This window comes from Jaculus jaculus, chromosome 23 (genome assembly GCF_020740685.1).
Source record: "Jaculus jaculus isolate mJacJac1 chromosome 23, mJacJac1.mat.Y.cur, whole genome shotgun sequence".
In the NCBI taxonomy this organism is placed as follows: Eukaryota; Metazoa; Chordata; class Mammalia; order Rodentia; family Dipodidae; genus Jaculus; species Jaculus jaculus.
The window spans coordinates 4948850-4961851 of NC_059124.1; the positions used below are offsets into that span (position 1 = coordinate 4948850).

Consider the following 13002-nt stretch of genomic DNA (forward strand, 5'->3'; position numbering starts at 1 on the left):
TGGTCAATTTTGAAGGTTTCAGTCCCTCACTGGGTTGACACCATGGTTTGGGGCTTGTGATGAGGCAACTTGTCATGATGAGATGGTCACTCACTTCACAACCAAGAAACACAACTCGTCATGATGACATGCTCACTCACTTCATAACCAAGAAACACAACTCGCGATGGTGACATGGTGTGGTCACTCACTTCACAACCAAGAAACACAAAGAGGGCTGGAGAGATGGCTTAGCGGTTAAGTGCTTGCCTGTGAAGCCTAAGGACCCCGGTTCGAGGCTCGATTCCCCAGGACCCACGTTAGCCAGATGCACTAGGGGGCGCACACGTCTGGAGTTTGTTTGCAGTGGCTGGAGGCCCTGGTGCGCCCATTCTCTCTCTCTCTCTCTCTTTCTGTCTCTTTCTCTGTCTCTGTCACTCTCAAATAAATAAGTAAAAATGAACATAAAAATATTTAAAAAAAAAAAAAAAGAAACACAAAGAGAGGAAAAGACTGCAATCCTACAGTCCTCTTCAAGGGCACCTCCCCCAAAAGCCTCCCAAATACCTCACTTCTCACAGCGTCCACTGCCTCCCAGTAACAACCCTCCCCCAACCCCAGGGCCCAAGCTTTTAACACATGGAGCTTTAGGTAACATCTGAGTTGTAAAGCACACAGCTTCCTAGGTTTCTGCAAAATTAGTTTGCTGGAAAGACAACCCCCCACCGTATAAGGTTCTAAGCCAGGCTACCACCACAAGACAAAGAGCTGAAGCCTGTGTATTTATTATAGACCAGAACACTGGGCGTGGTAGAAACAGTCTCTGTCATTCCTTATTTCTCAAAGAAACTGCAGATATGGGGGGGGGGGGATTCAGCTTCCCCCACCCAATTCTGCGTCGCAGCACTTGGGTCAGAGACCAATTAGGGGAAAGTCGGCAACAACTGTGCTGTAGACCATGTTCAACTCCTTGCCACTGGCTACTCTGGGCCCTGCTAGATGATTCTATCTCATAGATTTGGTTTCTGCACCTCAAGGAATTGGATTCCAAATCTCATAAGATGTAGCTACTAATTATATTTTTTTCCAAAAGTATTTAAACATTCATTCTGATGTAACTCATCTCAAAGCCCAGTACTGCAAAAGCATGAAGAAGATGGAAATGAACATGGTATATACAACGACCCGAAGCTTTAAAGCAAGTGGCACATTCTGAGTAATTGGGAAAATTTTTTCCTTATGAAATAGTTCATGAAATGTTTAGAAACACCAGCTCTACTAGATTTAAAAAGAAAACAACCCTGAAATTTCTGCCTTTCTGCAGTCTCTTGGGGGAGGGGGATCAACAAATCACAGACAGGGCTGCCCTTTCACTCTCTCCTGCAGGGTGGTTTATGGCCTTGCAGAAGTCAACTTTTCAGTCTGCAATTTGCTTCCTGCTGTGGTTCCCCTTCATTTTGGGGGGGTTCTATAGACTTTCACTCAGAGCTTCATTATCTCGTAGCCCTTTTACAAGATGCCACATCCAAAACACCTTATTTGCAATGTTTCTAATGATTAATCGCAATTGACTCCGTATTTAATATACTAGTTGCCCTGGTTGTTAACTTTCTGTATACCTTTGCATTGAGTAGTAACAGTTTCCAGTGTTTGGGAGTAGGGGTGGAAATGAAAGGCAAAAAAAAAAAAAAAAAAGCTTATAATTCATTTGATTAAAATCACTAGGCATGATTCCGTCGTGCACGGTTTCTGTCATTATGTGTGGCTATGCAGAGTGAATACTGCCTGGCACACCTGTACACAAACATGCCTTCGTTCAGTCACTGTGAAAACATAACAAGCAATGGGCTTACTTTGCCAAATTCTACTAGGCAGTATGCAAGTGAAATTCGAAGTTGTTTAAAAACGAACAGAAAAGCATTAAGAGAACAAAGAGGGTGGGGATGATCAGCCAGCGAGCCCTTAGACTGCACAGCGCAGAGTATGGAGTAGGCAGATGTTACCCAGGGTGCCCACCTTTGAGGTTTTTTTTGGCAGGAGCTGGAAAGGGAGGGTGGGGCTTCTGATTGGCTCCAGGAGGTGCCAGTCAGTGGTCTCCAGCCAATCCGGAGCTGCCTGGGGCCATTGGGCGGGGCGCTGCGCCAACTGTTAGACCCCAGGCCTGGCCGGCGCGCTGCAAACCCATCCTGCGGTGCCAATCTGCAGCCAACAAATGCAACCAACCGTGAGTTCTCCATTGATGCCCAGGACCGTGATGCTGGAAGCGCCCTCTCCTGGAGAGCTGCAGGAGAAGGAAGACGAGGCTGACTTGAAAAGCGAGGCAATGATCGTGCAGTCCAGGCACAGCCCGCTCGTAAGTGGGTGACAGCCAGGCGATGCCCAGCCCTTGCTCATCGCCCGCACCCCTCCCCCAGCCTGCCAGGGGGTGTGTGTTGGGGGGTGGTGGGAGGTTGCATCTTCCACATGGGCCCCAAAGCGAAGTCCTCTTCAATGAATCAAAAGCTTAAAGTAAAATAAAATAGGGGGAGGAGGGAGGGTATTACCATGCGATATTTTTTTATAACCATGGAAAATGTTAATAATAAATAAATAAATACATAAATTTTTAAAAAGTAAAATAAAATAAATAAATGAATAGCGATACACCTCATCTCCGCTGGATTTCTCCTGCTTGGAAAACAGTTTTTCATTTAAAAAAAAAAATAAAAAAGCTTTGGTTTTTTTAAAGTTCAGGAAGCAGAGCGGAAGAATGAATTACTGCTATTGCAAGGTTAGATCTTAGAAACCGCTCTTTTTCCTGTCCCTAACCGATTAACTACTGGCTATGCGAAGAAGGACACAGAAGTTATGGAGAGAGAGTGAACCTTACTTGAGATTGTCATGTGTTTGTCGCTAGAAGATAATGAATTATGTGTGTTTCTTCCTGTATATACAGTGGCAAGGAAAATGATAGTCATCTGGACTTTGGTTTGTGGAGGCCTCATTTTAATTCTTTGGGAGACTGTACAATTTCTCCATAAGTGTAAATGAACTATCACTAATAAAGAAATATATACTGATTGGCCGGGTGTGCTGGAGTGCGTCGTTAATCCCAGCACTCGGGAGGCAGAGGTAGGAGAATCACCGTGAGTTCAAGGCCACCCTGAGACTATATAGTGAATTCCAGGCCAGCCTGGGCTAGAGTAAGACCCTACCTCGAAAAAGCAAATATAGATAGATAGATAGAGATATACACATAGATTGATTGTTTGCATTATTATCTGCCGCTAGTGCCTATTCGACCTTTCCCTGGCTTTGAACATTTGGAAAAGGGTATTCTCCAAGCCAGAGAGCTTTACGCTGCTCTTAAAAAAAAAAAAGACAAAGTGCCTGTCTGTTGAGTTCAGAGTTCCGCCTGCTGCTCATTCAGGAGAGAAAGATGAGATTTTTTGGCAGGAAGGGGTTTAATTACTGAAGCAAAGTGGTGTCAGCTCTACCTTGCTGGGAGAAACATCCAACTAGACACGGTTTATGGCAGGAACTGGTTTATCTCAGGCTTACAGATCCAGCGGAAGTTCCACCCATGGCGGGAGACGCTGGCTCCTTTTCATAGATCCAAGCAGAGAGAGGAAAACCACCACACAGCAGCACCTCAAGCATGCACAGCCAGACCCCAAACTGCTGCCCATGCACACCCTTGGGCGGGAGTGAAGACCCACCCCCAAACGCAATTTAAGGCTGGACCCCAGGATCTTCTCCCAGTGACACTTCTTTCAGCAGGCTGCTAGAGACCTAAGCAGGAAGCTTAACCTTAATCAAAATGTACCCAAGACCGTGAGGGATGTGCATTTAAACTACCACACAAACATATAAGCAAATGGTTCTAGGAGGGAGATTTGTTGCCACACAGAGGTATGTGCAATTCAAAGTGGTAGGAAAGGAAATATTCTTTTCTTTTTGTTTGTTTTTTGTTTTTTTGAGGTAGGGTCTCACTCTAGCTCAGGCTGTCCTGGAATTCACTTTGTAGTCTCAGGGTGGCCTCAAACTCATGGCGATCCTCCTACCTCTGCCTCCTGAGTGCTGGGATTAAAGGTGTGCGCCACCACACCCGGCTCAATAAAGTAAATATTCTAAAGAGAAAAGACAGGTATATGTGCAGTTCTTAAAGTCACTTAGGCACTTATGAAAGAGTATGGTAGAAGATACATGTTAGCCGGGCATGGTAGTTTATGCCTTTAATCCCAGCACTTGGGAGGCAGAGATAAGAGAATCACCATGAGTTCAAGGCCACTCTAAGATTACAGAGTGAATTCCAGGTCAGCCTGAGCTGAGCTAGAGTGACAGCCTACCTCGAAAAACCCAAAAAAAAAAAAAAAAAAAGAACATACATGTTAGAGAATCACACCAATTGTAATGATGACGTGGGTCAAATGCAGAGTGAGGACAGGTAGATAAATAAGGCATTTACAGAGCGGGTTATCTCACTCCCATAGGTGAGTGTTTTTCACCTGGATTCCAACTTATTCTAATGAAAGCTTCTACATAGTCCGTCACCACACTCACCGCAGTGTGTGGGGTCCTGGCACTGACGATGGAGTGCTACCCCACAACAAACCGTCTTCTCTCCCACACACCAGCCATTTCATGCTCATCCAAACCATCTTTTAGCACAATGTAATATGATCATATCGATGTAGCCCCAGTGTTACATGAGACAGAAACAAACAGAAAGCTCTGGAAACCCCAGACCTCCTTTCCACTACTCTACTTAATGCGGTGGCGCACGCCTTTAATCCCAGCACTCAGGAGGCAGAAGTAGGAGGATCGCCGTGAGTTCAAGGCCACCCTGAGACTCCATAGTGAATTCCAGGTCAGCCTGCACTAGAGTGAGACCCTACCTTGAACCCCCCCCCCCAAAAAAAATATGGGAACCATATCAAAGTGTTTTCTTTGCTGCCTATTTTCTTTTTTTTTTTTAATTATTTATTTATTTATTTGAGAGCGACAGACACAGAGAGAAAGACAGGTAGAGGCAGAGAGAGAGAATGGGCGCGCCAGGGCTTCCAGCCTCTGCAAACGAACTCCAGACGCGTGCACCCCCTTGTGCATCTGGCTAACGTGGGACCTGGGGAACCGAGCCTCGAACCGGGGTCATTAGGCTTCACAGGCAAGCGCTTAACCGCTAAGCCATCTCTCCAGCCCCCTATTTTCTATATTCATCCTTCCCTCCCTTCCTCCCTTCTTTTCAGGGCCTCGCCCTTGCAGAGCACGTGCTATGCCACAAAGAGAGACACCCCTATGCCAAGCGGCCAGGTTGTTGCTTGGTGGCGGGTAGTTTTCTGTGAGGCTATTTGGTGTTGCTCCCGTTAAGCATTTGCTCTACTTTGGAACCCCGCCACAAACCCTTGCTCATTTCTATTAAAACTACGCTGATCCGGTTTCCACTTCCACGTTCGGTTTACCAAGCGCATCAATAGGGCTAATCTGAGGGTCTCCACCTTACGCAACCACACCCATTCTTCCTAAGCACTGGCTCCTCATGCGTCCACACTCCCATCACTTGCTTCCTGTTTTTTGTTGTTGTTGTTCTTTTTACAGTGAACTGACTTTGGGCTCAGTCCTTGATCAGGTCTCTGTAGGACCTAACCCTGCTACTATTCGTTACTCAGAACCAGATCACATCAATACTCATCACCCCAAAGCTGCATCTCCCGTCTGGGACCTCGCTCTGGGTTTGATTCTTCCCTCACTGACAACTCTTACATGTATATATAATGCTTTTTGGTCAAAATCCCCTCCCAGCACCCTGTCTTGTCAGCCCGTGCCCCAACCACCGAATCCATTCCTTTTTCCAGCAAGTTCTTTTTTATTAAATCACCTATCTACCTGATAGATAAATATCTCAACATTAACAGTTTGGGGAATAAAAATCTTTTTTTGATGAATTTGGTTTTTTAATTAATTTTTAATTTTTATTTTATTTATTTGAGAGTGAGAGAGAGAATGGGGGAGAGGGAGGGAGGGAATGGGCACACCAGGACCATCTGCTGCCGCAAACAAACTCCAGACCCACGTGCCACCTTGTGCAGCTTGCTTACCTGGGTCCTGGGGAATTGAACCTGAGTCCTTTGGCTTATGAGTTGTTGATCTGAATTGATATTTTAAGGTAACTTTCAAGTTGATATTTTCAAATCATTTCAGTGATATGTATTTCTTATGTGGCTTTTAATATCAGGTTTTATGTACCTAGAAACCATATTGCCATTCTAGTCTTTCTTTTGAGTAGCCTCCCATTAACTGACTTTACCATGAGTCAGTCACTTTTTTTTTTCCAGCTGTGGGCAAACAAAGCCTTAGATGTTATTTGTCTCATGGTTATTCCTTAACAAGTAACTTTACCTAGTATAGTGAGTTAAGGAGTGAAAACATGTTGTAAAAAGCTAGTAAAGTTTCACAATTTTCTCCATCTCGTCTTCCTTTGCTTATTAACAAAGCCACAAAGAAGGCAGTTTCAGCTTCTGAGGAAATGCTGTCTTAGGAGACAGATGAGTCTCACTGAAAGTCAGTGACAAGGAGCCAGCTCTTTGATGCTATGACAAACAAGTCCTTTACTTGTGATGAATCTTGCCCCAAATTCATAGAAAGTAAATTTTAGGAAATAAATCAAATGGCCAAATAAATTCCATTGATATTAAAATGGGAAGGGGAAAATACCCAGAGAATATTGAATTTCTGGAAATGTTATTCCTGTCTTAAGTCTCGTGTAGATTTTCAATCTCCATTACTCATTTCTTTCTTTCTCTGCACCTGACTTTCAGTGCTCATTATTACTCAACCTCAGACTGTGATTTGATATCTAAAGTTAAATCTCTAATACTGAATGCCAATAAAATGTGTTTTATCTGTATATGTCAAAAATCTGTAAGAATGGCAGACTTTTCCCCTTTTATACCATCTTTATTTTTCTCTACTATATTACTTTTAGTTGAAATTAAAAATGACTTTAGAAACAAGACGTGCTTAGAAAATCTAAAGTTATGCCCCCATGGCTGGAAGCAAGTGAGAAAGAATTGCTTCTTTCAATCTGAAGAAGAAGCTACTTAGGTCAATGGGCATGAAAACTGCAAGGCTCACGATGGCTCTCTGGCGAAGTTCGACGATCCGATTGAAATGGTTAGATTTCTCCTCTGCAATATCAGTCCCGCTTATCTTACTGAGAAGTTGTGATGTGGCGTGGCTGCTCGTCACCAAAAGCAGCCAAACTCCTTTGTCCTCGAGGCAGGAGTTCAGAGACCAGAGAGGGGAGACGGACAATGAAAAATGATCTTAGTAAATAGGTAAAAAAAAAAAAAAAAAAATCACAAAATATGTTAAAAGTTAGTAAGTTATTTTGCCAAGAATTTATGAATTTAAGCATCTTGTAGGTTCTCCAAGTGGGATTACTTGCAGGCAAGGTCTCAGCTCATTGAGATAAAGACACGTAAAGTAGGTGAGGCAGTTAGCCAAGGGAGCGCGTGGAATTGATTGAGGTCTCTAGGAAGAGGTTACAGCTGGAGAACAGGCCTTAAGGTAGGCGAATGTCTAGAATATCCAAGAACAGAAAAGAGGTGGTCAAAATGCCTAAAATGTGGGAGTGATGAAGGTCCTTTATCATGAGGGTCTTGTAGGCCAAGGTAAAGACTTTCTTTTTTTTTTTCTGTAATCAAAATAGAGAGATATTTCAGAATGAGGAGCAAGATTGGTATGCTGCGACTCCACTCTTAAAAGGATTATTTTCTTTGCTCTGATGAGTGTGGCTACCAAATGACAAATAAAAAAGTCAGGAATTACATAATCCGGCACATGTAGTAATCTTGCAAGATTGTTATGGGCTCAGACCAGGACATTCAGGTTTCATGTACTGGGAATGAAAATGTCATGGGAGACCCTTGTCACCTGTTTTGCAACAGGATTCTTTGATACGTCAGCTGCATGGCTCTTCTTACTGGATTGGACTGAACAAACACAAGTCACACAAAATCTGGACATGGGCAGATGAAAGTCCGCTGAACCAGTGGTGAGCCTTTGTAAGATTTATTTAGTGTTAACTGGTAAGAATTCTGAGTCTATGAACAGCTGCCACTCACGTTTCTTTTTATTTATTTATTTATTTATTTTTTATTTGAGAGCGATAGACCCAGAGAGAAAGACAGAGAGAGAGAGAGAATGGGCACGCCAGGGCTTCCAGCCTCTGCAAACGAACTCCAGACACGTGCGCCCCCTTGTGCATCTGGCTAACGTGGGACCTGGGGAACCGAGCCTCGAACCGGGGTCCTTTGGCTTCACAGGCAAGCGCTTAACCGCTAAGCCATCTCTCCAGCCCTGCCACTCACATTTCTTAAACTGTATTTCCCCAACAGCATTCCCCTCACCTCTACAAATAATCTTCAAACTGGCCAGAAGCACAAGGGGGCACAGGCATCTGGAGTTTGTTTGCAGTGGCTGGAGGCCCGGGTGCACCCATTCTCTCTCTCTCTTTATCTATTTATCTACTCTTTTTCTCTCTCATTCTCAAATAAATAAATATTTTAAAAAAAAAAAGAAAAAAAAACCAGCATAGACCTCAGGCAAAGGTCAAGTGCTCTGCATACCTTTAGGCTGGAATCAGATCTTCCCCCAGGGATACCTCCTCCAGCCAGTGATCTGGAAACAAGCTTTATGTAAAAACGCCTGAATCTACTGGGGACCAAGCATTCAAACTAATGCATCTTTTATTTCAAGTTCAAGAAGGTCTCTGCAGTCCACACCCTAAAGAAATAGTTGTGCCTTTGGACTCCATACCTTGTTCTGGAAATGTTTAGAATTTGCCCTGGATTCAGTATGTTGAGCTCTTAGAAGACACACTGTTCTTCACAGAGAAGCCATGATCTTCCACGTGCCGATGTCTTCCACGTGACAGGGACTCATTCACTGGCATTGGTACACAGTAGTCAACACTATGCCAGGTATGTGACATGATCAAGCAAATAGAAGAGCTTCCTAAATTTAGAGAGAGAGAGAGAAACTTCTGTGCTCATTCTATTTGTAGCAAATTTAGGTTGAAAATACACAATTACCAGTAATTGTGTTTTTAACTTAGAAATGTAAGAAAAACCATGACATGAATTGAACTTTCTTTTTTTTAAATTTTTTTTTATTTATTTATGAGAGAGGGAGAGAATGGGCACACCAAGGCCTCCAGCCACTGCAAAGGAACTCCAGACGTATACGCCACCTTGTGCATCTGGCTTATGTGGGTACTGGGGAATCGAACCTGGTTCCTTAGACTTTGCAGGCAAGCTCCATAATCACTAAGCCAGCACTCTAGCTTATGAATTGAACTTTCTGAGTGCAAAATTCAATTTCTACGATATCTTCTTAGGAGAAAGTTTTGACAACTTATCCTATTTCATATAGTCTTATCTTTCAAAAATGAAGGAGAAATAAAGCTATTAGCTGGTAAACAGCTGGCGCATTGCTTTGGCAGGGGCGCTGTAAGAAATGGCACAGGCTGGCAGCACAAGCCGGAGGTCCAGAGGTCTGGAGTCCACGACGCACGTGTGGGCAGACCCCCAACATTCAGGTCAAAGCAAGGCACATGCCAGTCCTGCCATTGCTGAGGATCCCCGAGGCTTCCTGGGTAGCTTGTCCAGACATCCGAAGCTGGCTTCAAGTTCAGTGATATTTCAAAACTTAAGATGGAGAGAGTGATTGAGGAAGATATCTGATGCCAACAACCTCGGGCCTGTACGTTCATTCATACATGCACACACATATGACCTGCATAAATATGGATGCACACCATATGCATATGCCTAAGAAAAAACAGAAAAGATCCAGCCGGGGGAATGTAGCTTAGTGAGAGCAAACAGAACATTGGCATAGCAATGCAAAGCGCACACACACATACACACACAATAATAGTGAAGCATATTGGATTAGGGGCTGCCCAAAGGTTTCATTTTCAGCCAGGGATGGTAGTGAGTCTGCAACGCCAGCATTCAGGTGGCAGAGGAGAACTATACAATGAAACTATTAAGATCAATTTTATAAAATAACTCACTAGTCATCCCTTTTAAAACCTTCTTTCTAAGGTGGAGAGATGGCTTGGCGGTTAAGTGCTTGCCTGTGAAGCCTAAGGACCCCGGTTCGAGGCTCTATTCCCCAGGACCCACGTTAGACAGATGTACAAGGGGGCGCACACATCTGGAGTTCATTTTCAGTGGCTGGAGGCCCTGGCACACCCATTCTTTCTCTCTCCCTCTCTCTCTCTCAAATAAATAAATAAAAATAAAACAAAAATAATAATAATAAAACCTTCCTTCCAGCTGGGCAGTGGTGATGCACGCCTTTAATCCCAGCACTCAGGAGGTAGAGGTAGGAGGATTGCTGTGAGTTCAAGGCCACCCTGAGATTACATCGTGAATTCCAGCTCATCCTGGGCTAGAGCAAAAGACTACCTCAAAACAACAACAACCACCAAAGCCTTCTTTCCAAATACAGCTATGTTTCCTAGAATTAGGGCTTCCTCATTTGGAATGGCCACAGTAGCTGGTGAGTTTTCCATTGACCCACAGAACTGGATAAGCATGGGAAATGGGAAACAGAGCTGGTCATCTCCGTCTGTGTGAACTCAACCAGCCCCAGATAGAAAACGTCCACGCTTACACAAATCATGTCTGCACTGACCAGGCCCAACTTTTCTTTTCTTGTCATTACTGCCTGAGCAAGATCGCCGAGCAGCTGTTCACCCACAGCTACATTGGGTCACAGAAGTTGCTCAGGGACAACTTATAGCCGGTGGGAGGGTGCACGTAGGTGACATGCAAATGCTACACTATTGTGTGTGGGCACTGTGGTCATTCTGGAGCCAATTCCCTCAGGACTAAGGAGTAGATGACGCTGCACGTGCGTCTGGGGAGAGGGCAGGATGGACGTCCGAAGGCGTTGCGTCCTCTGAGACCGCACAGTGCGCAGCAGCGTCTCCATGTTGCCCGAAACATGAAGTGTGCTGTTGAAATCATTTTTATTACAAAATACTCAGAAATTCGTCAAGACTCACCATTCTGTCTTTGTCTTATTTTGAATTTTCAATTTCACGTGCTCTGTTAGTGAGGGGAAAGCCCAGCGAACTGGCCTTTTCATGAGAGAACGCTCGCAGCCACTGTAATCCGCCTCCAGACGCGTGCGCCACCTTGTGCACATGTGTGACATTGTGCATGCGTCACCTTGTGCATCTGGCTTATGTGAGACCTGGGGAGTCAAACATGGGTCCCTAGGCTTTGCAGGCAAGTGCCTTAACTGCTAAGCCATATCTCCATCTCATATGTTTATTTTTCAATCTTTAATGAATTTTTTTTTTGTTTGTTTTTTTCTCGAGGTAGGGTCTCACTCTGGCTCAGGCCGACCTGGAATTCACTATGGAGTCTCAGGGTGGCCTCGAACTCATGGTGATCCTCCTACCTCTGCCTCCCGAGTGCTGGGCTTAAAGGCGTGTGCCACCACAGCCAGCTCTATTTTTTTAAGTACTTTTTATATGTATTTATTTATTTATTTGACAGAGAAAGAGGGAGAGAGAGAGAGAGAATGAATGAATGAATGAATGAATGGGCCCGCCAGGGCCTCCAGGCACTGCAAACAAATTCCAGACACGTGCACCCCCTTGAGCATCTGGCTAACATGGGTCCCTAGGAATTGAACCTGGGTCCTTTGGCTTTGCAGGCAAATGCCTTAACCATTAAGCCATCCCTCCAGCCCCCCTCATATGTTTTTATGTGACCTGAAATATCAATTTAGACAACGCTTCCTAGCTACTCTGCATGCGACTCCTAACATGCATCACGTCAATCTGTCGAGTAAGGACATCTCACTATATCGGCGGTTGCACAATGAGCCCTTATTCTTCATTTGAGCACAGAGATAAGCCGGTAATATAGCATATGAACAGTGGTCACTGAAATGTCAGTTACACTCTCCCTCTACTCCACTCTTAAATGCTGAAGTAAGTGGATTTATCCATTTTCATTCTGAAACATTAACAGAAGAACTCAGTCCCTCCCACTGGAGTTTACAATACTTTCTACATTGTTGACAGCATACGATGCCAAGGCTGTGCTGGGAAGGTGGAGGAGTCACACAGCGTCCTTCCTACCAGCAATGTCCAGCATGAAGTCTGCGGACCGATAAGAGAACTGAAAGGGCCCCGCGTCTCGCCTCTGCTTCTTCCACGCTGCACATTTGATTTGGTTTTTAGTGTGTGTGTGTGTGTGTGTGTGTGTGTTTTTTTTTTTTCCAAGGTAGGGTCTCACTCTAGCCCAGGCTGACCTGGAATTCACTATGGAGTCTCAGGGTGGCCTCAAACTCACGGCGATCCTCCTACCTCTGCCTCCCGAGTGCTGGGCTTAAAGGCGTGTGCCACCACGCCCGGCCACGCTGCACATTTGAGACACGATCACCAAAGTCTGCGCTCATTCTTTGAAGTTAAGCCTGGTTATGTTTTCCATGTGGCCCAGTAAATGAAAATGACGCTCTGTTTTGTTCCAGGTACCACGTGCCAGACCATGGTGACTGCGCCTTCACACATCAAAAAGGATTAGACAGTGCTAATTATCTTGATTTAAAAAAATTCATTTGCAGCAGGTTAAGATACTGCCCTTAAAAATTTCTTCCATACAGAAAATAAAAGTAAGACTATCCTGTTTTATGCAGTTTTAATCTTTATTGAAAAAGATATATTTTGTCAGGCATGGTGGCACACAGCTTTAATCCCAGCACTCAGGATGCAGAGGTAGGAGGATCGCTGTGAGTTTGAGGCCAGCCTGGGACTACATAGTGAATTCCAGGTCAGCCTGGGCTAACGTGAGACCCTACATCAAAAAAAAAAAAAAAAAAAAGGTATGGACCGGGCATGGTGGCGCACACCTTTAATCCCAGCACTCGGGAGGCAGAGGTAGGAAGATCACCGTGAGTTCGAGGCCAGCCTGAGACTACATAGTGAGTTCCAGGTCAGCCTGAGCTAGAGTGAAA

At 44.5% G+C, this 13002-nt stretch overlaps 1 protein-coding gene across 1 annotated transcript; it reads left to right on the plus strand.

Moving 5' to 3' along the window:
• The first annotated feature begins 2233 nt into the window (after positions 1-2233).
• On the plus strand, positions 2234-12634 carry LOC123456481 (C-type lectin domain family 2 member F-like). The gene is made up of 5 exons (XM_045139794.1): positions 2234-2336; positions 2915-3001; positions 6944-7053; positions 7908-8014; positions 12520-12634. The coding sequence occupies exons 1-5, from the start codon at positions 2234-2236 to the stop codon at positions 12632-12634; spliced, it is 522 nt and encodes a 173-aa protein (XP_044995729.1).
• Positions 12635-13002: the final 368 nt, after the last annotated feature.